The sequence below is a fragment of the Aspergillus caelatus genome, assembly GCF_009193585.1.
Source record: "Aspergillus caelatus strain CBS 763.97 unplaced genomic scaffold BDV27scaffold_20, whole genome shotgun sequence".
NCBI classification, from domain to species: Eukaryota; Fungi; Ascomycota; class Eurotiomycetes; order Eurotiales; family Aspergillaceae; genus Aspergillus; species Aspergillus caelatus.
In genome coordinates, this window is record NW_022475283.1 from 168,922 (window position 1) to 194,238 (window position 25,317).

At 48.0% G+C, this 25,317-nt stretch overlaps 12 protein-coding genes across 12 annotated transcripts; 7 read left to right on the forward strand and 5 right to left on the reverse strand.

The window, feature by feature from the left end:
• Window positions 1-667: 667 nt before the first annotated feature.
• Window positions 668-1,040, forward strand: BDV27DRAFT_122106 (uncharacterized protein). The gene has a single exon (XM_032065542.1). It carries the CDS (start codon window positions 772-774, stop codon window positions 931-933), a length of 162 nt encoding a protein of 53 aa, XP_031931734.1. The 5' UTR covers window positions 668-771; the 3' UTR covers window positions 934-1,040.
• Window positions 1,041-1,283: 243 nt separating this feature from the next.
• Window positions 1,284-1,619, reverse strand: BDV27DRAFT_153850 (uncharacterized protein; the record flags this gene model as incomplete). The annotated part of the gene is made up of 1 exon (XM_032071865.1): window positions 1,284-1,619. The coding sequence occupies one exon, from the start codon at window positions 1,617-1,619 to the stop codon at window positions 1,284-1,286; it is 336 nt and encodes a 111-aa protein (XP_031931735.1).
• A 105-nt stretch (window positions 1,620-1,724) lies between these two features.
• BDV27DRAFT_122108 (uncharacterized protein) lies at window positions 1,725-2,507 on the forward strand. The gene has a single exon (XM_032065543.1). It carries the CDS (start codon window positions 2,117-2,119, stop codon window positions 2,342-2,344), a length of 228 nt encoding a protein of 75 aa, XP_031931736.1. The 5' UTR covers window positions 1,725-2,116; the 3' UTR covers window positions 2,345-2,507.
• A 2,757-nt stretch (window positions 2,508-5,264) lies between these two features.
• BDV27DRAFT_122111 (uncharacterized protein) lies at window positions 5,265-6,075 on the forward strand. Its single transcript, XM_032065544.1, has 2 exons — window positions 5,265-5,317; window positions 5,371-6,075. The coding sequence occupies exon 2, from the start codon at window positions 5,474-5,476 to the stop codon at window positions 5,960-5,962; it is 489 nt and encodes a 162-aa protein (XP_031931737.1). The 5' UTR covers window positions 5,265-5,317; window positions 5,371-5,473; the 3' UTR covers window positions 5,963-6,075.
• A 5-nt stretch (window positions 6,076-6,080) lies between these two features.
• Window positions 6,081-7,198, reverse strand: BDV27DRAFT_36840 (uncharacterized protein). Its single transcript, XM_032076454.1, has 2 exons — window positions 6,923-7,198; window positions 6,081-6,803 (listed from the first exon to the last, which is right to left on the reverse strand). Exons 1-2 carry the CDS (start codon window positions 6,959-6,961, stop codon window positions 6,135-6,137), a joined length of 708 nt encoding a protein of 235 aa, XP_031931738.1. The 5' UTR covers window positions 6,962-7,198; the 3' UTR covers window positions 6,081-6,134.
• Window positions 7,199-10,732, forward strand: BDV27DRAFT_36839 (sulfite reductase subunit alpha). Its single transcript, XM_032076453.1, has one exon. The coding sequence runs from the start codon at window positions 7,437-7,439 to the stop codon at window positions 10,572-10,574; it is 3,138 nt and encodes a 1,045-aa protein (XP_031931739.1). The 5' UTR covers window positions 7,199-7,436; the 3' UTR covers window positions 10,575-10,732.
• A 443-nt stretch (window positions 10,733-11,175) lies between these two features.
• On the reverse strand, window positions 11,176-12,697 carry BDV27DRAFT_122114 (tRNA methyltransferase TRM7). Its single transcript, XM_032065545.1, has one exon. It carries the CDS (start codon window positions 12,666-12,668, stop codon window positions 11,382-11,384), a length of 1,287 nt encoding a protein of 428 aa, XP_031931740.1. The 5' UTR covers window positions 12,669-12,697; the 3' UTR covers window positions 11,176-11,381.
• Window positions 12,698-12,894: 197 nt separating this feature from the next.
• On the forward strand, window positions 12,895-15,362 carry mak5 (ATP-dependent RNA helicase MAK5). Its single transcript, XM_032065546.1, has 3 exons — window positions 12,895-13,153; window positions 13,204-14,406; window positions 14,459-15,362. Exons 1-3 carry the CDS (start codon window positions 12,902-12,904, stop codon window positions 15,311-15,313), a joined length of 2,310 nt encoding a protein of 769 aa, XP_031931741.1. The 5' UTR covers window positions 12,895-12,901; the 3' UTR covers window positions 15,314-15,362.
• A 1,959-nt stretch (window positions 15,363-17,321) lies between these two features.
• On the forward strand, window positions 17,322-18,122 carry BDV27DRAFT_122116 (uncharacterized protein). Its single transcript, XM_032065547.1, has 2 exons — window positions 17,322-17,662; window positions 17,721-18,122. Exons 1-2 carry the CDS (start codon window positions 17,361-17,363, stop codon window positions 17,842-17,844), a joined length of 426 nt encoding a protein of 141 aa, XP_031931742.1. The 5' UTR covers window positions 17,322-17,360; the 3' UTR covers window positions 17,845-18,122.
• A 1,787-nt stretch (window positions 18,123-19,909) lies between these two features.
• On the reverse strand, window positions 19,910-20,467 carry BDV27DRAFT_153857 (uncharacterized protein; the record flags this gene model as incomplete). Its single annotated transcript, XM_032071866.1, has 1 exon — window positions 19,910-20,467. One exon carries the CDS (start codon window positions 20,465-20,467, stop codon window positions 19,910-19,912), a length of 558 nt encoding a protein of 185 aa, XP_031931743.1.
• Window positions 20,468-21,748: 1,281 nt separating this feature from the next.
• On the reverse strand, window positions 21,749-23,156 carry BDV27DRAFT_167641 (Zn(II)2Cys6 transcription factor; the record flags this gene model as incomplete). The annotated part of the gene is made up of 3 exons (XM_032074549.1): window positions 21,749-22,431; window positions 22,480-22,948; window positions 23,014-23,156. The coding sequence occupies 3 exons, from the start codon at window positions 23,154-23,156 to the stop codon at window positions 21,823-21,825; spliced, it is 1,221 nt and encodes a 406-aa protein (XP_031931744.1). The 3' UTR covers window positions 21,749-21,822.
• Window positions 23,157-23,550: 394 nt separating this feature from the next.
• On the forward strand, window positions 23,551-24,749 carry BDV27DRAFT_167645 (zinc-dependent alcohol dehydrogenase family protein). Its single transcript, XM_032074550.1, has one exon. The coding sequence runs from the start codon at window positions 23,623-23,625 to the stop codon at window positions 24,646-24,648; it is 1,026 nt and encodes a 341-aa protein (XP_031931745.1). The 5' UTR covers window positions 23,551-23,622; the 3' UTR covers window positions 24,649-24,749.
• Window positions 24,750-25,317: the final 568 nt, after the last annotated feature.

Consider the following 25,317-nt stretch of genomic DNA (forward strand, 5'->3'; position numbering starts at 1 on the left):
GTCCGTGAAAGCATATGTTGCTGAAACATTCCTTGAACCCAGAGAGGATGAGCATGGAAGTACTAACCAGTAGTTACCGCCGGATCTGAAGCGTAACTAATGTTGTTCACTGGTGACGTGGCAGGCGGCGACGTCAATTTGCACAACAGACACCCGAGCTCTCATGCCTGCTCTCGTGTTCTTCATGCCAATTCGATCAAAACTGCTGCAGAGCAATCCGAATCAAGATAAATGGTCCACGTAGCTTCGAAGGTCCGGTTGCATCTGGCGCTTGGATGATGCTAAATGTACTCCGTACGGAGGGCGTTGGGCGTGAATTCCTCATATATAAGCAGTGTCCAGAGACTATCCATCCCCTACTTGCATTCTTACGGCAGGATTATTGCAGAAGGCATCATAATTTACAACAAGTGCCATTGCTTCGGTTCGCCATGAGGTTTTGCGGGTATACTGCTCTTCGTTTTTTTGGAATTTATTCCATAACATGAATCGGAAACCCTCAGTGAAAACAACCAAAATTGACAAGAGGGTACCAATCCTTTCAAGCCGTAAGGGAAAAGGGAACAAGGACTGATGATAAAAGCACTCCACCAGTACTGTTCACAATATTACTGACTCGGAAACGAGACAGAGGGCCGATTACACCATGCTAACTGAATGTGGTTAGACTCACGTGAGTACATACAATGGACGCGGGGCTTCACATTCATACTAGAAACCATCAAACATCACCCCGTTTCAGTGGCATTGATGTCCAGACATTAATCGCTAATGAATGTGGTGTCTATACTGGGTAGTTTAGGGATATGGGCTGTCTTTCTCCTTCAGTTTCTTTGCTCAATTTCTCTTGCATTTAGGGCAATTGCTTATATACGGGGCAACTTGCCAATCCTTATCGGCGAAGCGCTCACCAAGAGTATAGGCGCTTATTGAGTGGAACTGGTCGTTGAGGATACCACACGAGACGCAAGATTTGCGGAATTCGCAACACTTCATTGGGCCTCATATTCAATCAACAACAGGTCCCCATCAAATCCAAACTTTTCCTCCAATCATTAGATTGGGCTGTTTTCATTTTGATGGAAACAACCCAGCATGATGACACAGCCAACGAGCCACATGAGCAAAATGACCCATTATTGTGAGACATGAAATTATTACACTGAAATTAGGACTGAATTTAAAAGAAATCGCAAATGAGGGAATCTAAAAAAAAAAAAATAAAAAAAATCCAGCTCCAGTTCGCCAGCGCCATAATCCCCCTAATATTAACAAGCGGCAATTCAAGACAATGCTTTTCGTCGGTCATCACGTTCCCTCTGAAGCTGGCGGATCTCCTTCTCAAGCTCCGTTATGAGCTTCTGTGATCGATCCATGGAGGCCACAAGAGTGCTTCCCTCCCGTTTCCACCGGTTCAACCGTTCCATCTCGGCGCTTCGCCGCCGGTACTTGGTCTCGATCTTCTCACAAAGACGGCATTGCGTCGTCTCAAACTCGGTCATGTTGACAAGTCTCATACCGCACGTCTCGCCAGTACGGTACTCGTAATTGCAGCGGTGAGCAAAATTGGTCCAACTCCAATCTCCACACGCATATCTCTTCTGGTTGTAAAAACACATGCCTATCAGACCAGTCAGAGAACGCCTGTCCGGGGTCACGATCAAACTCACTGGTACTTGGTGCAGTTTCGATGTTTCACCTTCTGCCTTATATTCTATTGGCTTGACCCGGTGGTCCTACCGCCCTCTGAATATATGATAGGCTAGGCTTAAACAAAGCCTATTGAACTTTGATGGAGATTTAAAAATGTTGAAACGCGTTATATCAAGGTCAAGACTTTATGTCTTATGAATTTTCTTGAGGGGATATACTTTGAAACGATGATTGATTCAGATAACATTGAGATGAAGGATCGTTGGTCCTATTTATGTTTCGTGAGCAGCTTCTATGCTACTGTTCAGCCAGTTCTTGTTACTATGCCCATTCATTGTCGATCAGTGCCTTTGCTGTGTGATGGCTTATCGTCCACAGCATTCTACCATCACATTCGCATCACCTCCCTTGAGTGCTTCTTGCGGTTGGCTACAACAAGTTTGCCCAACAGTGGAGACACGAGATGTCCGCAACATTCCCTTTTTGGGTTGATTGTAATCAGTCGGTGCTTCATGGGTGCATGCACCCTGCTGTCGTGGCGAAATCATCTATGCTGCCTCAAGTCGAGCATCCGAAAATCCCTCATCGCGAATCATTGTTTCGCTGTCCTAGCTTGGCTTGGACTGCCATTGCTGCCTTGGGTGCTCAATTTACCATCCCCGCTTCATCTATGCATCTGTGTTTCGTATGAAGCCATCGTTCGAGAACCATATGCTTTCACCCTTACCGAGTCAAAGCTTCTGCATGATCCGTCACTTTGCTGCCAGCTGTCATGCCGTCTTACACTGGTGCCCCGTTTTATTTTTTATTATTTGTTAACTTTTTTTTCTAATTCCAGGGGCAACCTGGCTACCAAGCTAAGAGGGGGAGGCAATGGAAAAAAAAATATTGAATCCCTTCTCTTTGCAATATCATTATGGTTCGTCAGAGATCATCCCCCTACATGTCTATGTGAATATTATTGACAATTTGTGACCAATAAGTTCAGACTCCCCTTTCCCTTTTTTTTGGGGGGGGGGGGGGGTTTGCTATAGTATCAAAACTTGGATATCCCGTTTTTACTGAAAGATGAAATGAATCCTGCTGAGAGTATTTTTTTACTTTTTCTTTTTTTTTTTTCTTGGCCTGTTCGGTTGCTGGTATGCTTCCAATAAGACTTGATGTCCGTATCTGGTTGCAACCCTACCTGACTTCCTCCACTCTATTATTTTGTCTCCCAACCCCGTTTACAAGGATATCTATCTTTGGTAGCAATTGGTGTCTCGCATCCTCCGCATGTTCCCGTTTCGACTAGATGTTTCTGCACTTAGTGGCAACAGACGCGTCACTAAAAGATATCGATTGGCATCCATTGCGCCGTGAAGCTCGGTCTTGGTCAACTACCCTTTCTTAAAGTGGTATGATGAAGTCAATTATTAGGAGACGATCATTTTTCAGCTGATCTTTCACGGCTGCAGACGAATAATCCCGCATTCGCCCCCGCTTTGGTGCAGGGTTTGTTCTTCACTTACCTACCTTACTCGGTTGAGATGATAGGATATGATATGACCACTGTATCTGCAATGGCAGATACAAACCGTGGTACGGTACACCTCCTGTTGAACCCATGCAGCTGCACTAGAATTTGGATACTGACGTGGCGCCCCTTGTCTGGTGCAAAACACTCAATTTCTCATCTCTTGAGGCTGATAGAGGAAGTTCGAGGCGAAAATATGGTCATCACGTCGCTCATTGAGTGATGGACGAAATGGTTTCGATGTGTGCCTTCTGGCATTGACAAATGAATAAGGAGAATTTTTTGGGCCTCCGCTTTTCCGAGCATCCTAGGTTGTGTTTCCAAAAGGTGCCTTCGCACAGCTGTCTATTCGCTACAATGCAGGATTGCCGGCTCATCCGAACTGAGTGCTAGGACAATGAGCCGTCGAACAGCGGATCCATGGAAAGGGGATGATGCCAACTCAGCGGCGCCGGTGCTAGCTTACTACCGTGACGAAGAAGCAACCCCAACGATTAACTGTACACCACCTGTTGAAGTGAATGATTCTGGTTCTACAACATCATTTGCCACCCTCACACCTTGTCTCCCACCCCGTGCTATTTAGGAATTACTAATCTATTCTTGGTCGTGGCGATTGACATTTAGAAACAAGGATCAAGAAAACAGTGGTAACAAGTCCTACCCAACCGACGAGAGTTTCTGCTTCGACTCAGAGGCCATCACCTTGACCCATTCCGCGGACTTACTCATTTCTGTATTAGCGAGGTGAATTTCGTTAACTCTGACGACGTTGAAATTGAATATCTGACCCCCACATGCACGGTCCACTATGCTGGGTTCTTCAGTCCCGTGATCGTAATGTTACGCCGGAATCCTCTGCACATCTACGCATATGTGTTTTGCGAGTAACAAATGGAAAGACTTAGGTTTGCTCTCGAAATTTTAAGGTGAGAGGGCCTTCACCACTGTGTGACCCCTACGCGTTCGGATTGGCCCATGGCTGGAATATGCTAAATATCGGCAACGAGCTGTATCCAATAGAGTCCGATAGCAGGCCAAGGAATATATGCAGCTAATAAGTAACCCTGTCAAGTCCATCCTTAGCTCCAGGGATCTTGAATACGGGTTCCACTGACTCGCACACAGGAGACTCAGGGCGGCTCCTCGCATCTGCAAGCTGACAGCTGCCAGCGGTCCTTTTGCGCAATTCAGGTTCCGGGATTTTAGCTCTGCATATGCCCGTATCCCCTTTTCTTGATACGCGGGGCCTGGCTGAACTAGATATCGGACTTCGACAGGGGTTCGGTATGATTGCTTTTGGGGATACCAAACGAGTTGGGGCTTGTGGGCGCAGTGGGCGCAGTGGCCCGACCGCTGACGCCAGTGTGATCGCCATCGGATTTGCACTGGGCCCCGCTAGATCCTTATAAGTAGTCGAATCAACAGATGCAAGCCTTAATATTTCCGCCAAAGTGCGGCCGACACGATCTTGGAACCTACACTAGAGCAACTGGCAAAGTGTGGCTCTATATGCACAGTCACTGTGCCATCACGATGAGGCAGCTACGCCTCAACTGAGGTCATTGACGTGGCAGATGTCTGTCTGATGTCCATTAGTTAGGGGTTTCCATAATTTTTTGTTGCCTTACTTCTCCCTCAAGGCGTCACAGTCTTCGGGCTAAGGGAGTCCTCAGGCAGTCATGCAGCTAACTAACCTTTACAAAGATACGAAAGTAGCATTGCCATTTATGGGCACTCTTCTATGTCCCTCCTTCTTTGAAAAAAAAAAAAAAAAAAAAAAAAGAGGAATCATGCTTGTGCTGCTCCTACGTATATGTACGAGAGGACAAGGCTAGAGTTTGGCGAACACGTGCTTGGCTTTAGCACATTGCGCGCTTACCCAGATATAGTCCTCAAAGTATTAACCTGCCCTGTAGAACAATTCCCATACTTCAACATTCAAGCTCAAGTAGTTTGCTCTGTGGTACTGTCATCATCACGTGGTAAAGCAATGCCCTGGATGTACTCACTGTAGACCAATGACGTCAACATGATCAATGGAATAAAGTACAAGCTCGCCCACCGCAGCGCAAGTCCAGCTTCCTTCTTCCTTCTTCAACACAATCTCTCCATTCTAAAGAGCTCCGTTACCATTATTTAAGACAAGTAATTATCATCAATACCTTGGTATATCATACTAGTTGCTAATAACAGCCCAGGAAGCTACATCTTCATCTCAAACCTATTACCATTTTACGAAGACTAGTACCCTCAGTTCTCCTACCTTCAGCAACAAATATTCATCAATCTGCTATCGCAAACATGCCAATGCTCAAGCAACTCACCTCAATTACTACCCGGCTGGGCCAGCCCATTAAAACCGCCAACACCCGAGCCCAACAGCCACTTATCCAGCCAATCAACCAAAACAGGCGAGCGTTCCACGCCTCCCCAAGACCTCAAACAACCCATCAGCAAAAGGAAGAGGAAAGTAAATTCCACGATCGGAACATCCTCGACCCTCAGCGAAACGAAGGCACCCAAACGGGTACGGATAATGAAGTCGCTGGCCATCCATCCGCCTATGACCCGAACACGACGAGACCTGAGAGCGAAATCCAAGAGTCCGAGAAAGAGAGTCAACAGCAAGGTAAAGTTAGCAACCCCCTGAATGTTAGCCCGGGGAATACCGAAGTGAGTGGCACACGACCAACGCGGGAGGGGCTTCCGGATCGGAACGAAGAGAAAGAGGCGACGAGCGGAAGGGGAGCGGCGCGGAAGAATAAAGAGGTGAACAAGCCGAAGAATTGAACTGGGCTGTACAATGGAGGTTCAGCCATAAATCTGAATACCCCGTGTTTACATAAATCTTGTTTTTTGAAAGACTACATGTTTCAGTTGATTTGCTGTGAAGACCAGTAAGCACTATCACTATTATCTACACTATAGTTATTTATGAAAAATATACATCTGCCCCTTTTACTCAGTTCTTTGTCTCAGCTCCATATTTGATAATGTCACTACCGCCCAGGACCCAAACCTTCTCACTACCGGTAGGAACATCCCCTTCCAAAGCCTTGAGTCCTGCGTTGACCGCGGCTCTTGCAATAACATCCGCTTCCTGGGCCCATCCATTTTTCAATCCAGAGTGTATTTTCCCGGCAAATCCAGCAATACAGCGGACCGCAGCTTCCATAGGCCGGCTTTCCTCTCTTTGCCCGGCAATGAGACCAGGACGCAGAATCACGGTTCTCTCAAACCCTAGCGCCTTCACGTCTTCTTCAATTTCAGCCTTCATTCGGGGATATGCGAAATATGCATTCTTATCAGCTCCGGCGGATGAGATCAGAACGTAAACCTTTGTGCCAGCATCGCGCGCTGCACGTGCCATCTCGACATTCAGGCCATGTTCTATTTTGTATTGGTTTTCAAAGCCTCCGGCGCTTGCACGAGTGGTGGCAAACGAGGAAAAGAAGATAGATGGAGTGGGAGTAAGCGAGGCGAGCTCACTGGCCCAGCGCGATGTATCGTCAGATACGATTGTGGTCAGTTTGGTCTGGGCGGCAGATGCGGCCTGCGGGGTGCGGCGGGAAATTGTGTCCACACGAGCGACAGAGGGATGAGCGAGAAGGTTGTTGAGGATAAAGCTCCCCTTTAAAACCCGACAATGACAGAGAGTTGAGAGTCAGCCACGGCGCACCACTAGATATATATCTCGCGACAATCTAGGGGGGAGATATTGTGATAAGTATGATTATATGAAGCACTCACCACCATTCCGGTACATCCGATTAAGGCTGTGTTGGCCATCTTTACAAAGAAATAGCAATTATGAGTGCTGTTTATAACGAGGTTAGTTGATTAAAATCATCCGCAGGTGGTAGAAGATGACGTCGGGTTGATTAGTGAACGATTAATATCAATGAGCTAGTTATCAATTAGGCTAGACTCAAACAGGATGTATCTGCCTCAGGCCACCAAGAAATTGGAGAATTTCCTGTGCTTGTGAATAATGCGGAGAAGTGCCGGAAGTGGCGAGTTCTGCCGCTGTTTACCGCTGGAGATGCCGATAAAAATCTAATCGATAACAGAGAATGAGAAGAATCACGCAATTCACGCTAACCGCAATAGGCAACGGGTCCCTGGGGATTTCTATAGACTGCGGATGGGGGGTCGGACTCTTTTTACCCCATTGCCTCCCACTTTATGATTCATTCCTTTCCTTTTTTTTCTGGTCTTCATACTTGTTTGTTTGACCTGTATCTAGACAGGAATTTTTGTCGGGATGGCTTCTTCCTCTCCAGCCTTGTCGTCTCTAGACGGCCCGACCTATGTGACTGCGCAGACGCTTATCCAGCAAGTGGCGTATGTCCTGAGCGATAAGATCTTCTCTTATTCTCCAGAGTCATTCGACCTTGATGCCGCTCTCAAGCAATGGGCCTCCAGCCAAGAGTCCAATGCCAATGGCGAAACCCCTGCCATCCAAGCAATGGAAACTCGTCAGGGTGCTGGTAACATCGCCCTTGGCTACCTGTTTTCTCAAGACTTCGACTTGAAGAAGCGCCATGTTCCCCAGGGCATTGTCGCCTCCTCTGCCACCCTTCCTTATATGCGCACAGCCTTGGAGCAGCTTTCTCTGTTGTACTCAGTTGCCAGCCCTGTTGCCGCGCATGTTGCTGCTGTCGACTATTCCGGAGAGGAGGGCTTGGTCTCCGATTATGCGTCCGCCCTTTCTCTTGCTGAAGAGCTTGGCCTGGGTCTCGTTTCTAGTGCCTCCGTTCACGAGTCGCAGCACATGGCGCTGCTTACGACTTTACTCGCGTCGGTCTTGCCTTCTGTTCATATTTACGATGGTGTCCGCGTTGGACGTGAAACCACCCGGGTTATCGACACTCTGAGCCAGGCGGGTCTTTCTCGCACTTATGAAGCTGTCCGCAAGACCTTGGAAGATTCCCGTAGCCGTCACCTTGACAACCAGGGAAAGCTACTCGAGCTGCTCCAGTCTCTTAACGGTGAACTCGGCACGGACTATGGTCTCTTCGAGTACCACGGCCATGCAGAACCGGTCTCTGTTTTGGTTGCTTTTGGTACCGTTGAGGCATCTCTCACTGCCCAGATTGCCCGCTCTCTGGCCAAGGATGGCGTTCGTGTTGGTGTTATCAACGTTCGTGTTTACCGTCCATTTGTGGAGGAGGAGTTTCTCCGAGTGCTACCTCAGTCTGTGAAGACTGTTGGTGTCCTAGGCCAGGTTATCAACGAACAAGCTGTTCAAGAACAGGGCATCCGGTCTGCCCTATACGAAGATGTGCTTGCAGCTTTGACTTTCGCTACTGGCCGTGAGAACGTCCCTACCTGTGTGGACATCAAGTATGCCCGCTCCCAGCGCTGGGATCTGATCAACACCGCAGCTGCATTCCAGCTTGTCTCCGAAAAGCCTGTCGTTCAGACTGATGGCCAGACTGTGCCTCTTCAGTTATTCGACCCTTCTGCGGTCCAAGAATATATCTTCTGGGATGTCGATACCTCTGCCTGCGATAATGCTGCCGCCGTCCTCTCCCAAGCCCTTGCTGCCGATTCAGCAAGCAACGTGACCACCAACAAGACTCATGACAACCTTGTCCAGGGAGGTGCAGTACGTATTGATATCCGCAAGAGCTCCAAGACTTTGGAAGCTCCCTATGCTATCACTGCCGCCAATACCGCATATGTTGGAGATGTCAAGCTTCTTGCAGATATCGACATTGCTGCCTCTGTCCAGAACAACGGCAACCTTATCATCAACGCTCCTGGCGTGAAGGATGAGGATCTGGAGAAGAAGCTTCCTGTAGCCTTCAGGCAGCAGGTTGCGGAACGTGGAATCTCTGTCTACATTGTGGACCCCTCAGTCACCGGCGACGAGTCACTTGCCTCTGTTGTTCTCCAGACTGCTTTCCTGCGAGTGGCACTTCCTTCGCTGGAGGAGGTCGGTATCAAGAAGCTGGGTTCGATCACTGGTAACGTTGAATCTCTTGAGAACGTCAGCAAGGATCTTGATAAGCTCCTTCGCCAAATTGAGATTCCTGAGGCATGGAAAACACCCGAGGAAGGCTTTGAGGCCCCCCAGCTTCCCAAGGACATCTCTCCTAACAGCTTTGTGTCGTTCGACAAGGAGGATTCTGAGCCCGCTTCTCTGCTCAAGGACTGGCAGACTGCCGCAAAGGGCCTGGCTTTCAAGGAGGCCTACGGAACCAAGACTGCTCTCCGACCTGACACTGCTGCCAAGACCTTTACTGTCCATGTCAAGGAGAACAGACGCCTGACACCTGTCACTTATGACCGGAACATCTTCCACATCGAATTCGATTTGGGTGATTCTGGTCTTACGTATGACATCGGTGAGGCTCTTGGTGTCCACGCCGAGAATGACGTCAAGGAGGTCTCTGACTTCATTGCATTCTATGGTCTGAACGCCGACGATATCGTTGAGGTACCTAGCCGCGAGGATCCAGCCGTGCTGGAAAATCGTACAGTGTTCCAGGCTCTCACACAAAATGTTGATATCTTCGGTCGCCCGCCTAAACGCTTCTACGAGGCTCTTGCTGAATTCGCAACTGATCAGAAGGAAAAGACCGACCTTCTTACCCTGGGTGGTCCCGAGGGCGCTGTGGAATTCAAGCGTCGCTCTGAGGTTGATACCGTCACTTTTGCTGACATCCTGCTTGAATATCCCTCTGCTCACCCTGAGTTCTATGACTTGATCCGTATCGTCGGTCCCCTTAAGCGTCGTGAATATTCCATCGCCTCTTGCCAGAAAGTGACTCCTAACTCCGTGGCGCTCATGATCGTCGCCGTCAACTGGGTGGCTCCGAACGGCCGTGACCGATTTGGTCTGGCCACCCGCTACCTCAGCAGGCTTCAACCTGGCTCCCCCATCACCGTCAGTGTGAAATCAAGTGTGATGAAGTTGCCGCCTAAGTCCACTCAGCCTATTATCATGGCAGGTCTTGGTACTGGCCTTGCTCCTTTCCGTGCCTTCGTGCAGCACCGTGCACTTGAGAAGGCCCAGGGCAAGGAGATTGGTGCTGTTCTGTTGTACATGGGCTCCCGTCACCAGCGCGAAGAGTATTGCTACGGTGAGGAATGGGAGGCCTACCAAGAGGCCGGTGTCATCACCCTCCTTGGCCGTGCCTTCTCCCGTGACCAGCCCGAGAAGATCTATATCCAGGATCGCATGCGCCAGACTTTGCCTGAGATCGTTGATGCTTACATCCGGGAAGAGGGGTCTTTCTACCTTTGCGGTCCCACATGGCCGGTTCCTGATGTGACCGCAGTGCTGGAAGAAGCAATTGCCACCGAGGCCAAGGCCAATGGCAAGAAGGTTGACACTCGAAGGGAAATTGAGAAACTCAAGGACGAGGAGAGATACGTCCTTGAGGTGTACTAGAGGGCTTGTTAAAAAGGGTTTTGCTGATATGTTGATTATTCTTTTGAGTTTCTCTGTGCATGAAGTCGACATGAAGTTGATGACCATCCTGTTTTGGTTTAGCGCTTGTTAGCACCCACGCACCTGATCTATAGAAATAGACTTATTACCACTGTTTACCTTTTCGAACCTCATTCACTTTCCTCCGAATAGAACCATAACTAGGCAGGACCTATAGTTTTCTTAACACAACTCTGATCTTAGCTGCAGCATAGCACCCGAGACCTAGATCTTGATTATTTCTTCATTAAATCTATCTGCTGGTCGGCCTGGCTTTCCGGCCCGAGCCATGCGGTTCTGGGCGACACCATTAACTCCCCACTTGGCTAAACTTTTCCTCTTCGAGTTACATTCGCTATCAGAATTCTTGCTAAGACTTATCTAGCACCATGGTTTAATAGGGACCCCATCGCTCCCTATTACTTGTGCAATAGTGCTAGTTTTGGTGATATTGTACTAGGGTTATCTTGGAAGATGACTTTGGAAGCCTAGAAGAGTCCTCATGGCTATAAGATTGTTTGCACTACAGTTCTATCACCACACTGAATTTGGCATACACACATACCCTTTCGAATGATATATTTTGTATCCTTTGGGTATCTTCTATATAGTCTTTTGTATTGTAAATCTCCTGTCTTTTCCAGAAACACCGCCTCAGTTATGCAAATCAATGGACCTGGCCTTTCAATGAACCGACTTTCGGGAGTGTATAATGAAAAGCCACGCATGTAAGTTTTGTAGGAAAATCAATTAGAAAACGTTAACATCTCAGGCCCGACCGAGAGCCCCCAATTTTGTCTTTCCATAGGCACCACCCTTTTCTTTCCTCAATTCCAGTGCTCTCCGGTAAGGCGGAGCTGTAGGTGGCTGGACAGGATCTAAGCTTACATGATCAGGAGGAAGAGTGTAGGACGCATCGGAATCCCAGGAGGAGAGGTCGCCGCAGGCGATGAAAGGAGGAATCCACCTGTTCTCGACGGCAAACTTCTCCGTCACAGGCTTTTGAGAAAGGGGGTCGGGTGTAGAAGAGCTATCAGAATCGGCATGCAGCATGCGGACCTGGTTCTCCTTATGAGGTTCGGTTGAAGTAACGGTCTTTGTCGTCGTGAGATCAGCTCCGGGTTTGGCTTCAGAATCAACATCCATCACCTCTACACCGACGTTACCATCGGCGGATACAGTATGTGCCACTGCTGCGCCGCCGAATAGGGGGTTCTTGAGGGCATCCATGCCCATGGAGCCACCGTGAATGGACGGTGGAATGAAGCCTTCACAGACTACGAACGCCTCCAGACTGCTTGCTCGACTACTTCTCGGCTTCGCGACGCTGACCTTCTCGAAGACCGTACGAAGCTGTGCATAGATAAGGTCGACATCACGACCGCGGAAGATCTTGGCCACAAACTTGCCTCCGGGGCGGAGAACGCCTAGAGCGAGGTTCAGGGCAGCGTAGAGCAGCTGGGACTGAATGTAGATGTCTAGATCGTGCAGACCAGTGACGTCTGGGGCACCGTCGGAGATAACAAGATCGACAGGATGCGGTTGGCGGAGAGAAGAAGGGGAAGAAGATGTGGTGGAATCATAAGCCTCAGGGTCCAAGGCGCGGAGAAGAAGAGGGATTGTGGACGGGTGTGTAATATCTGCCTTGAGGGTTGTAATGCCTTCCAGCGGCGCCATCGGTTGCAGATCAATCGAGACAATCTTGACATTCTTCCTAGGTTTCAACTCCTGCATATCCGCATCTCCATCCACTCCGTTGTCCGTCGCATCACCGTTCGCACTCGCCAGCGCGGCCGTTTCCTTGCCTTTTTTCTCCACCCACGCCCTACGTCCGAAGCTCTCGCCCTTAATCAACACCCGACTCAACACCTGACTCCAGCTACCCGGCGCTGCGCAAAGATCCACAACTCGTGTAACTTTCTCCGGGTTCTCGTGCTCGAATAGATCAAATTGCTCATCGATCTGGATTAGCTTGAACGCTGAGCGCGCACGCCAATTTTGTTCTTTGGCTAGTCGGTAGTACGCATCGCGCTTGTCCTTGGAGGATTTACCCATCTTCGCGGTGTCTGCGCGACGGTTGAAACTATACCAATGGGTATGTAAAAAAGAGTGATTTTCAATGAATTTCTCCGTGGGGCAGAGGCGGGCGTGCCGATAAGATTGACTGTAAGGCGGCGAGCGGAGGGCTTTTTTTCTGCCGCTCTTTTTCCCTTCTCGGCGCCGAAAATAATTCTTTCAGATCAACCAGAAACAACATATATCCTCATAATTGTTTATAAGTCCTAGACATGGGACAGAAACGGCAGCGGGACCAAAAGGGTCCGGGATCCTTTGTGAAGAAAAGGAAGAAGAGCGCAAAGCCTAGCAATGCGACCGGGGAGGATAGTGACTGGGATGGCTTTGTCGGAATGGATGAGCTTAACTGGAAGGAGGTAGCTCTGCCGGATCGTCTTGAAGATGCTGGTGGATTTTTCGGATTGGAGGAAATTGAGGGTGTTGATATTATACGGTCAGAAGGGAATGGTGAGATCAAATTCAAGGTATGTTCTCTGCGCCGCGGTTTTGAGCGATATATAGTGACACCCATTAGGCAAAGGCTGGAAAACCGAAAAAGTCAATTTTGAAGAAGAAAGAGCCAGAGGAAACGAATACTCAGTCCGATGATGAATGGGAAGGTTTCGGCGATGACGATCAAGCTGTTTCCCAGGAGGAATCGAAGGAGACCCAAGACGAACCCAACGAGTCCGATAAGAAGGTGAAGGTGAAAGAGAACAAGAATGCGAAGGAGAAGAAGAAAAACGCAAAGGACGCGACGAAAGAACAGAAAGGAAAAGCTGCTGAAAGTAAGGAAGACAAGGGAATTCAATCCGGGATCTCGTTTGCAGCCCTTCAGGATGAAGAAGACGACGACGGAGCGGACGTCTCTGCTTGGGAGTCCCTTGGGCTCTCTCCCGAAATCCTCACTGGAATCTCGAAGATGAAGTTCACCACGCCAACGTCTGTTCAAAAGGCCTGCATTCCTCCCATCTTGGATGGTCGCGATGTCATCGGAAAGGCCTCGACAGGTTCAGGAAAAACGCTCGCTTTCGGAATCCCCATTCTAGAGTACTATCTGGAAAAGTTGCGGAGTAAAATTCAAAATGATTCAGAAAAAAATGAGACCGCACCGATCGCCCTTGTTTTATCGCCTACTAGAGAGCTGGCGCATCAGCTCGCGAAGCATATTGGGGAGGTGGTCAGCCATTCCCCGGGCGTCAATGCTCGAATTGCGCTTTTAACCGGTGGTTTGTCAGTGCAAAAGCAACAGAGAGTCCTTACCAACGCTGATATCGTAATCGGTACACCTGGTCGAGTGTGGGAGGTTCTCAGCTCTGGACATGGTCTGATTCGCAAGATGCAGGCGATAAAATTCCTTGTTATTGATGAGGCCGATAGACTTCTGAGTGAAGGACACTTCAAGGAAGCTCACGAGATATTGGCAGCTCTCGACCGCGTTGTGGAAGGAGAGTTCCCAGATGAGTCGAGCGACGAATCTGACGATGAACCAGACCCCAAGTCTGGTAGACAGACCCTGGTTTTCTCAGCTACATTCCACCGTGACCTTCAGCAGAAGTTGGCGGGCAAAGGCAAGTGGACCGGTGGTGATATCATGAGCCAAAAGGAGTCAATGGAGTACCTTCTTCAGAAGCTTAACTTCCGCGAGGAGAAGCCTAAATTTATTGATGTGAACCCAGTTTCGCAGATGGCAGAGAACCTTAAGGAGGGTATTGTGGAGTGCGCTGCTATGGAAAAGGTACGTTTCAAACCAAGCGCATCATATATATTCCGTCTAACGATTTATGCAGGACCTTTTCCTTTACACCCTTCTGCTCTACCACCCTAAACACCGCACTTTAGTTTTCACGAATTCCATATCCGCCGTCCGACGACTAACTCAGCTCCTACAAACCCTTCAACTCCCAGCACTTGCTCTTCACTCTTCTATGGCCCAAAAGGCACGACTTCGTTCCGTAGAACGGTTCTCCTCTCCATCATCCGACCCTAGCTCCATCCTTGTCGCAACCGACGTTGCTGCGCGTGGACTCGACATCAAAGGTATTGACTTTGTAGTCCATTACCACGCTCCTCGTACTGCGGACGCATATGTCCACCGGTCTGGCCGTACCGCGCGTGCTGGAGCGTCGGGAAAGAGCGTCATCATCTGCTCTCCGGACGAAATGGTCGGCGTGGTCCGACTCGCTGCAAAGGTGCATGCGAACATGGCCAACAGAAAGAAGGTGCCTCTCGAATCGTTAGAGTTAGATCGTCGAGTCGTATCTCGTGTCAAACAGCGAGTCACTCTAGCGGCTCGAATCGTTGACTCCAATATCGCTAAAGAGAAGGTTTCGTCCGAGGATAACTGGCTCCGCACAGCTGCAGAAGATCTTGGTGTTGACTACGACAGCGAGGAGTTCGACAATGCCACAGCGCGCGCGCGCGGACGCGGACGTGGACGACAGGAGCGCGAACGGAAAGCTGGAAACACTTCCAAGGGTGAATTGGCGGGGATGCGCGCCGAATTGAAACAGCTACTCTCACAGAGAGTCAATGTGGGTGTGAGTGAGCGGTATCTGACTTCGGGACGAGTTGATATCGAGGCACTTCTGCGTGGAGAGGGTAATAACTCCTTCCTGGGACAAGTGGATCCGTTGGGTTTCTAATTGCGACATGTACATAAAGCATACAAAACTATTGAATGTATACACTGAGCCAGCATCCTTTTAAGTCATACCAGGCTAATGTCCACGAAGAACGCTATCTCTTCCTGAAGATTGAACCAACTTGAATTGACTCTAGGAAATACGACGAAGGACATCAACGGAATAGGCTAACTAGAGCATCTCCCACTAGTACTTCCTACCATCGTGGTTGCACTTTTCGTCCCATCTTGCATGTGCACTCCATTGATCTGTTTCCACAATCATAACAGACTTGAGCACCGCAGAAACAGCTTATAATGATTAATATGTATTGGTGAAGACAATGCCTGAAAGGGACTCCACTCACCTCAGAATATTGCAGCCATCGTAGCGTTGCAGCATACGGAGACATTGGGGACAGTTCCTCCACTTCTTCTTCGTCGCCAATGCAAGAAACTCTTTTGTGCCGTCGTTATGGACCTTCTTGCATCTCCCTCGGTGGGAGGACCCTTTGCAAGAGGTACACGTTCTCTCAAGGCAATGATCGCATACCCTGATACGATCGCGACAGCGAGAAGGAGCCAGATACCGTGAGCAGTTCGAATTGGAACAATATGTTTTATTGATATCTTTATATTCTGTCATTTTGTCTTTGAAGCGTTTGATCGTGTCTTGACTTAGGCACGCACAGGCGAGCCAAAGCGGGATCTCCTTGGAACAGCATGTTGGAGGCCAAAAATAGTCTCTGCGGTTGATGGTGCATTCGAACATTTTGGCTATGCAGGGATAGCAATAACGGTGGGGACATAGGGCTTTCAAGGTAGCACGGCGCTCAATGGGCTCCGTACACGCTGCACACCGGACAAGATTCTTTGCTTTGGCGGCAAGTTTCTTCTTTCTTGTCTCTGGTGCCGGGGGTTCTATCTTTTCTGTCCTATATCAGAGGCCTAACTTTGCAAATCTGGAATTAGGAATAGTTTATATCTCACGACTTTCCGGAGAGACTTCATCGGTGGCCGGGGCGTTTGACTGGCTTTTGGAACGAGTGAAATACCGCCGAATCTGCATCTTAACTTCTGGGGAGTTGTTTGTAGTAGGTAACTCTATCCAACTACGACAAGAATCAAACACCTTTTCGCAGCTGGTCCTTGTGGTGCTGCCATTATTTTAATACAATGCATGTGCGAGAGGGGAGAATGCTCGTGCGTTGCCATGAGCTCATCTTTATCCCCCCCTATTGTCATGTAGAGGATCTCTTCGTATGGCGGGATTGAAGTTCCTAAATGAACAAGCTTTGTGAATATGATGACGTACATTTCATCAACTATGTCTGTGAGACAGATAAGGTAGCTTTTACAAATGCCTATAGATTTATGATCAGAGTGCTGGCAATATAGGACAACACTGCCGTTGAATGCGACCGGGTCGTCTGGATATGTACATATGTAATGTCAGTGTCTTAAGTATGGCCAGCTCAATGCTGATATATCGTAAACTATAAAGTAAGAAGCAAAAGAAAGTATCCACAAAACTGCTTCTACTCCAATCATTGTAATGGGGGACAATATTACTTTGCATCGATCTAGACTTTATCAGGGCTTGAGGAAGACTAGTGACTGCGTTGCATGCCGAAAAGGGAAGAGTACAGGGCCCCTTTGGCCCACTCGCAATATTTCTTCACTGTCAACTCTCCCAAGTGGCTTTTTGTTTTAATCAAATCTGAAGCTCTTCTAAGCTAATTAGAGTTAGTGCCAATCAAATTGCAACCAACGAAACTATGGACATGACTCGTTGACATCCAGCCATTTAAACACCACCAGAGCGCCATCGAATTCTGCTGAAAGAGAGGAATGGGATATGAACCCCGGTGCGAGATTAAAAAGAGGAGATCTTAGGACGTTGATCCATGTCGAGTGAAACAAACGATGAGACGAGACCGGTCAATGAATTAATCCGGCCGGCTCGCTGTACTGTCAGTGCAAATCATCATCCTTCATGGCCCTAGGCGCAGAGTGCTTCTTCAAAAAATGGGAGCCGTTTGCTTTTTGGACCCTCATGGACCGGAATCATGATGGAGAGCCCAATGCGAGTCATTATCTCTGCCTGCGTTACTGATATTGGTGGTAATCCACAGCGACGCCATAATACTCTAGGGAGTGCATTCTGCGAAGAAGTCTTAAACCGAGAATTCCGTGCGTCACTCCAACCTACTGGATACGACCATGTCCACATCCCCGCGGATTTCGACTCGGCCAAGCCGGTGAAGCGCTGGTTTATCTTCGACTTGAACGTTGGTGGAGAACTCGGCGCGGACGAAGTTGCGCAGATCCCCCATCAAGTCTATCTGAGTAGCCGCCAGGGAGACAATTGGTAGGAGAGTCGCCACCCCATTCCTTCCGAGCTACACGGCTTACGTCTAGTGTGTTAGGATTTTCATTCCACGCCCACAATGGATTGACTCCGCGAAGGCCCGAGCCAACTCATATACATGGGGCGGAAGACTGGAACAGAAACTAGTGGCTGGCATGAGGAATTCATTGCTCCAGGCGTGAACTACAATATCAAGGCAGCACTCAAAGATTTCCCCCTTCCCGTCCCTGTTCGCGTCTCTCTCTTGTCAAGGTGTCTCGGGTGGCGTTTGCCCCCTGCATGCTGGACACTCTTCGTTATCCTTATCCTCCTGCCAGTCCCAGACGTCTTGGCGTTGGTTAGGTGGACACGTCACTTGGTTCTGCAGAGCAACAGCACATCTCGCGATGTATACAGTGGCTTCGTGGCCACAGACCCCGAACCGACCTCGCACGTTCTCACACATCTGCCTTTGTCAGCGGGAGTTTCTTGTACCGACGATAATGAATGTGCCTTCACAGTTTTGAACGTATCCAAAGGCTATGACGATGACCATGAAGAGAAAAAAAAAAAAAAAAAAGGCTGCTAACCGAAAGCCTAACCTGAGTTAAAAATTCCCATAACAATAGGACACTGTACGAGCAAAAGAATACCTCAAGCCCAGATGATCTCAAGCTTCGCCCACCCACAACTGTTCAAGAACTGTGAGGGTCCATATATATATCTGCCTTGTAAAAAATTCATATACGAAGGTACCACAGAGTCAGAAACAGTAGTCAAGAATTTACCAGAGCGTCCTCAGCCCTCGAATTAGCAGAAGCTCACCGCTATAAAACACAGTCGCGTTCGGAAACTACGATGATGAAATTCGCTTTACTGTTTGCTCCCCCCAGTAGTATGCTCGTTGGTAGGGAGACATCTGTAGATACCCAAGGAACAGGTGGAGTTGGGAAGCAAACAACCAGCTTGATTGGCGGCTAACTTAGGGCGTTTGCTATCCACGTATAAGGAGTTTGCCGTCACCCCCGGCATTGATTTTCTTCAGTTGATCAGCTGAACGAGGGGGTTTTTTGTAGTTGATTAGCATGCTCGTTGTCAATTTCTGATCGTCAATGTCTTTTCTTGTTCCGATTGGGCCTGTGTGGGCTTGTGTTTGACGAGTTTATTTCTCTCCAGTTACACTATCGTCTCGTTTACGCTTTATTTATTTATTTATTTATTTATTTATTCATTTTATTTTATTTTATTTTTCTTCTTCATTTTAAATTGCTTCAACCTACTTATCATTATCCTTATCAACAGTTTTGCTTTCCATACCCAAAACCTCGCTCAGCGAATTCCTTCCTGGATCCTAAGGTGAGGTTATAATCCATCCCAATATAGCACGTCAACAATTCCCTTCCAGTGGGGACTCCCACTCAGAATGAGTTTCTTCAACACTCAGCTAGCCCTCTGGTTGGACATCCAGCCCCAGTGGATCCAATATTCAGACGATGTGGCTCTACAGAGTAGATGTACATAACAAGAACAGATCAGGATAGAGGGCAACTGTCGTCCGATGGGTTCCCGCTTCAGGCATTTATGAGAAGCTAGCAAACAGCCCTAAGTTGACAACGCTCAGTTCCTGGAAACCTTATTCCAATTAAACAGTGAGGCTGCTGACGCTCGGTACATAGTTTCCCTTGCAGATCTGGGATGTACTCCGTAAGCATGTGATGAAATGCTAGAATTGGATTGGTTGGTTGATTATGTTAGGGCTCTAAAAGTGTTGCCTGTGTTTCGTATTTATTGAATTGAATTCTTGGTTCTTTGCTCTGTTGTGGATTAGGGGGGATTTGTATAGAGTTCAGCGGTTTCAATTATCTGTAGCTATTCTAAATATCGATAATGTTAGGGTAACAGTGAGCATGAGAGGAAAGTTGACAGTATCAGCTCTAGGTTTCTGTATATGTGCAGAGACAACAAATATAAAAGTCTACCTTGTCAGACCCAATCGGCCTCAGCATCAACTTCATCAATTGGATTCAAAACATCAAAAATTCGAATTTCTCCTGTAGACACAAGATGCTGAAACCAGCTGAGACTTTCTTGAATCAAACCACAGTCCTTGAATTCATCAATCCAAATCTTCCCAAGCCGCCTAATACAGGCACTATCCTCAAAGCTTCTAGAAGGCGGTTTTGGAGCCCAGACCAGCCCTTCACCCATTGTCACGTTTCCAAGAATCTGAACACATTCAGAGCATGGCTCACCATGAGTGCCATGATATCATAAGTCATATGCACCGTATCTAACACCGGTAAAGTGCATAAACACAATGGCCGCAATCGCATACCCACCAGATCTTGGATTAGACTCCGCTCGCGTCAATATAGCCTCCAAATAAGCGTGAAACGGGTCTTTGATACCTAGTCCATATGCTGCCGAGACTCCATTTTCATGGTTCCCAGCCGCTATATCAGACCTCCAGTCTAGCAAGTCATGCACCGCAATTTCAATTTCGGTTATGACAAGTCCCTCGTCCAGACTTCCCTTACTGAATATATACCCACTGTTAGGTGACGTACAACCACTGATAACTCTCCACGCCATAGCAGCTTCAAGAGTAAGCTGCTCACCAGTCCCAGTACATTGCAACATACTCCCATCGATTATTGCATTAACCAACTGCCCACCAAATTCATACGCACACCCAAGGGAAACCCCAACTATACGCAGCCGAATCTCGTAATCTTCAATCGAGAACGCAGCATAGTCATCGCAAATGGCAACCCCAGAAATCGACGCCGCTTTGACAGCCGTCTCCGGGTCCAGAAAAGCTGACATACTCAGCGAACAGGGCATTATCCCCGAGTCAAAGGCCCCAACCGCCAAGGGGCTAGAGGAAGGACAAAAGAAAGCGCCCTGGTTCATATTTTGCGCATTGCGGTAGAAGCTCTGTTTCTTATCGACGTGGGGCACTTTCAGCCGATTTCCTTGGAAATGATCTGATACGATATCGGAAGTGCCCTTATGCGCTGCTGCAATAATCCCCGGGCCAAATCGTTGCAGTTATGCTTTGCTTACGTCGAAAGAGGATCTGATCCAGTATGAATTGGCCCGGTTAATGGAGTCTTGGGGGGTAAGCGATGACTGCTCGGCAGTATGCAACTGCATCCTGCCAGGCTTGGCTATTGGGAATTGTGATTTGCCCTAATAATGCTTTTAATCCGAGGCAGAGAGTTCGTTGGTATGTGGACGCTGCGTGCTTGGCAGACGGACTTAATGCCTTGCCGGGGCTTTCTTGCCATCGGCTGTCGAACTTCGGGGACTCTACGTCCTTGAGAAGCTTATAGGTGCTGTCTACTAAATTTGCATCTATCTCTGTAGAAATCGGTGTGGAAAGGTTGCAATAGCTGTCCTCTCTATCCCCCTGGTTTTCTCGAGGCGAGATTGGAAGACTTTCCATTTTGACCGGGTGGTGTTTGTCGAGATTATAATCGGCACTCATGATATTAGCCATGTCGAAGAGACTAGAAGACCTCGGGATTGACCTGTAATGGAGTGAAACATATGTGTCGTAAAAGGATGACATGCAAAGTATGGATACACACTGCTTGGAAGTGAGAAAAGCCGCATATCGGACAGCCCTAGTATTTATGGTTCCAATTCTTGGTGTACATTAAAAAGTTCCCTTGGTAATAAAGCCAAACTCGAGTATCGCCGGTGGAAAAAAGGATCTAGATATCTGCAATAAAGGCTGCAGATATAGGCTTGTATATGCATAAGCCCTTGCTAGTAATGAACTACTAACTATATGCGGGAATGAGGAATAAGGAAAGACATGTGAACCTTCTATCTTAGAGTTAAGGGTTACTAATATTATCGGCTAATTTAGTGCTGTGGTACTCTTATGACTGGATTGCTTATATTGGGTCCAGTGAGCGGGATAAAATATCCCAGCAAGGTGGTATTCCCGAAAAGTGGTGATTTATCCAATCAACATATTTGGCCATAGGATACTCCTAGCAATCCAATTTCTTATTTCTGTCAACCGACACCCAGAAAACAGGCACTGGGGCATGATTCTGCATAGGACAATTTCTTGAACCCATCATGGAACCTCCCGGGAAATCACACATTGATCCACTTTTCATCGATGATACGGCTTCTTGAGACCACGCTCTGGTTATCAAACCACACTATCCGAAGAGATATGGAGTCTCAATTAGCTCCAAGATTTTGGCTGAATTCGAGATCCATTCCACCTCCAAAGTGTCATCCAGGCTAATGCCACATCCGTGCTCTGTAGCCGCAGACATCCATTCCTCTTTGCTCACAGCGTTCCACAATGGAGTATTGCTTGGCAATGGAAACTGTAAATCGCGTGCATAAAGCCCCCTGCTTGCTGCTGCCCCTGCCATATCCATATCCAAGCTGTCTATACTACTCCCCTGTTCGCTTGAGCTGCTAAAAGCCCTGCAGACCTTAAAGAGCGCCATGTTAAATCGTTTAATTTCCTCGATGCTTACCCAGACAAATTCAGCAAGATCAGTTTGTCCAAAGCGACTCAGCATGTTTGGATAGTATAGTATGCCCAGCTTTTTGCAGCTCGCGACAAGTCTATGAAGGAGATCGGCATCAGCAGGAGTAAGAGAAGGCTTCAAGTCCAGACCAAGCACTCCACTGCCTTTGTGTAGTACAGCGAAGATTAGATGGAGCAAGATAGCTTGATAAGTCGGTATCGGCCAGGAACAGGTACTACTTGCGTCCTTTGAGATAGAGGCATCCCATATCCCCTGCAGGTTTCCCTGTCAGTGGGAATTGATCAAGGTAGAGGGAGGGTTTCGACTACATACTTTCTGCTGATGTATGGCCGAGCTGAGGACATTGTGGAGGTCAACTGCTTTTGACTGTGCATTCGGTTCTTTACTCACCCACAAACCGATGACAATCATCGACTGGACAAGTAAGGGTGTTTCATGGCCCTCACGAAACGACCCTTGGTGAACAAATGGCCAGTGAGGGTGAAATAATTTGAAATATAAACTGAGATAGTGTTTTTCCTTTTCAGAGCGACCGGCCTCGGATTGGGTGGAATAATCATCAATCAATAGTGTGTCTTGCGGGTGACTGAAATAGCCACCTGGCTGTTCTTCATCCTGCCGACTCAGGGAGCAGTGGATTCCGCGGTCCACGCACTTGCTACATGGTGGCCCTCCTTGACATCTAGTCTTTTGATCTCGACAGGATGTACATGCTTGTTTCATGGGAGGCGCACGTTCCTTTACTCCATGCACTTTTTGTAGGTGTCGCCGGAGTGTGTCGCTAGGATGCCAGCATTAAGAACTAGTTGATTACGCTTTCTCTTTAAGTAAGGACTTCCTCCTTACCTTCGGCCAAATTCTCGGTTACAGGTTGAACAATGGAAAAGTTGTCGTCGGTGGTGTTGCGTCTCATGACGACGAAGATGCTCCCTGCGCTGATATCTGGCATTGCAGGGCGGAAATTGACATATGAATGTCTTTGGGCCCATTCTTTTAGTAGGTAAGAAGACCCTTATAAAATGGTAAGCAAAGGCCCGTTGGATGATTCTGGACGAGTAGAATTATTCCTCAAGATCTATTGTGGGGGTAATAGTTCGCAGGAATAATAGAATAGTTAGTTAAGAATGTCATCTTTGTAAGATTAAATTAAAAAAAAAAAAAGGTTGGATTATTAATTAAATTAAACATTATTAACTAACAAACTATACTTAAATTTCGTTAACACTTGGAATTGCCACTTTATCGGAGCGCCCCACTTCGGAGCTCCCACCTCGGAGAGCCCACTCTAACCCTAACTTGAGGGCATTCTTACAAGTATAAGTAGATAAGAAATCTACAGGTCGGTCTTACTTCCTCTAGGATCCTGCCACCCAAGTTGCAACTCTTTTATCTCACAATCACTTATCCACATAAGCCAAACTGCCTCTAGCTGAAGCCACTCCGTTATTTCGAACCATGAAACAAATGAAGGCCGTCCGAATTGTCACCACAGACAATAAAGCCAGCGCAGAAATTCGGGACGAACCTCTACCAAGTCCAAGTCGCCATGAAGTGCTGATTAGGGTACACGCGGCCTCACTGAACTACCGCGACACGGCGCTATTGAGAGGGGAATATCCCGCAGAGACCAAGAAAGACGTTGTCCCTGTATCTGACGGTGCCGGCGAAGTTGTTGCAGTTGGCAAAGACGTAACACGAGTTAAAACCGGTGATCGCGTCTCAGTTAGCTGCGCCGCAAACTGGATTGGCGGCCCATACAACCCAGACTATCGTTCCAGCAGCGTCGGCTTCAGTATCGACGGAATGTTGGCTGAATACGTCCTTTTCTACGAAGACGCACTCGTCCCCATCCCTGACTATATGTCCTACGCCGAGGCGGCCTCGCTCCCCTGTGCCGCTGTCACAGCCTGGACGGCGCTTAACAAGATCGAGCCCCTCCAACCGGGCCAGACGGTCCTGATCCAGGGCACCGGCGGTGTCTCGCTTTTCGCCTTGCAGTTTGCGAAAATCTTCGGCGCTCGGGTCCTTGCGATCACGTCATCTGACGAAAAGGCCGCTAAGCTGAAGGAACTAGGCGCCGAGTCTGTGGTGAACTATAACACCTGCCCTGACTGGGATCGCGAGATCCTTGCCCTGACCGATGGAAAGGGCGTCGATAAGGTGCTAGATATCGCGGGTGAGAAAACCATTGTGAAGTCTGCAGCATCGACTAAGATAACTGGTACGGTTGTCCTGATTGGGTTTGCAAGCGGATTCGGCGGCGGCCTTCCCCCAATTGATATACTTGCTCGAAGCCTGACAGTAACCGGGTCAACTGTCGGGTCGCGGATGGATTTCGAGGCAATGCTTCAAGCGATGGAGAGACACAGAACAAGGCCTATTATTGATCGGGTTTATCCCTTTGCGGAATATCGCGAGGCTTATCAGAGGCTTGAGTCAGGGCAGCAAGTCGGCAAGGTTGTTATCCAGCTCACAGACTAAAACTGATTGGATTGTGAGATATCATGGTGAATGGGTGACTTATTGTACAGCTTTTTCGGAGAAGTTTATAACAGAGGCTTACGTGCTTCGAATGGTTCCTCCAGAGACAATCCAGAAAGATAAGAATTTGCTCCGTTTATACAACCAGCTTATGCATTGTAATTATTGTACAAGAACTTGGAATACATAGCAGCACCAGAGGTCGATACTATAGTTGATCGGGTTTAGTCAGAAACTAAGAAGATTATATAAAAAAGCTCTAAGAGGGTCAGAAATTTTTATTTTAGTAAATTATAAGATTAGTAAAAAAAAAAAAAATAGCTCTGAGTGGTAGCCCGTTTTACTCTTATGCCTGGTTTGCTTTAACTCATATCGAGTCCAGAGTGCTTTCACCAGTTTCATACGACATTACAGATTCCACCACTTCGAAAGAATTGACAGAATAAAGGAAGCTCTAAGTAGTAGAGCTTGATCCCAATAATGACGTACACATCCCCTCATGCCGCCTCGCCATGTAGAACCCATGCTGCCCAGCCATAACGGTATTCATGAGATTTCCAATAGCATCAAGCAATCTCCGGACTTGCAGGGAGGAGATGGTCATGAGCTACATGCAAGGGCATGGTAAAGCGGAGGACACCATAGACACCCGTGTCGTCGCCTATGGAT

Coding starts and splice junctions, on each gene's coding strand:
- BDV27DRAFT_122111 (XM_032065544.1), top strand. CDS start 5,474: ATGCCAATGCTCAAGCAACTCACCTCAATTACTACCCGGCTGGGCCAG.
- BDV27DRAFT_122106 (XM_032065542.1), top strand. CDS start 772: ATGAATGTGGTGTCTATACTGGGTAGTTTAGGGATATGGGCTGTCTTT.
- BDV27DRAFT_36839 (XM_032076453.1), top strand. CDS start 7,437: ATGGCTTCTTCCTCTCCAGCCTTGTCGTCTCTAGACGGCCCGACCTAT.
- BDV27DRAFT_167645 (XM_032074550.1), top strand. CDS start 23,623: ATGAAACAAATGAAGGCCGTCCGAATTGTCACCACAGACAATAAAGCC.
- BDV27DRAFT_122116 (XM_032065547.1), top strand. CDS start 17,361: ATGATGGAGAGCCCAATGCGAGTCATTATCTCTGCCTGCGTTACTGAT. Junction 17,663..17,720: donor AGCCGCCAGGGAGACAATTG/GTAGGAGAGTCG, acceptor CTAGTGTGTTAG/GATTTTCATTCCACGCCCAC.
- BDV27DRAFT_122114 (XM_032065545.1), bottom strand. CDS start 12,668: ATGGGTAAATCCTCCAAGGACAAGCGCGATGCGTACTACCGACTAGCC.
- BDV27DRAFT_36840 (XM_032076454.1), bottom strand. CDS start 6,961: ATGGCCAACACAGCCTTAATCGGATGTACCGGAATGGTG. Junction 6,804..6,922: donor TCGGATGTACCGGAATGGTG/GTGAGTGCTTCA, acceptor CGGGTTTTAAAG/GGGAGCTTTATCCTCAACAA.
- BDV27DRAFT_122108 (XM_032065543.1), top strand. CDS start 2,117: ATGTCCGCAACATTCCCTTTTTGGGTTGATTGTAATCAGTCGGTGCTT.
- mak5 (XM_032065546.1), top strand. CDS start 12,902: ATGGGACAGAAACGGCAGCGGGACCAAAAGGGTCCGGGATCCTTTGTG. Junction 13,154..13,203: donor ATGGTGAGATCAAATTCAAG/GTATGTTCTCTG, acceptor GACACCCATTAG/GCAAAGGCTGGAAAACCGAA. Junction 14,407..14,458: donor AGTGCGCTGCTATGGAAAAG/GTACGTTTCAAA, acceptor CGATTTATGCAG/GACCTTTTCCTTTACACCCT.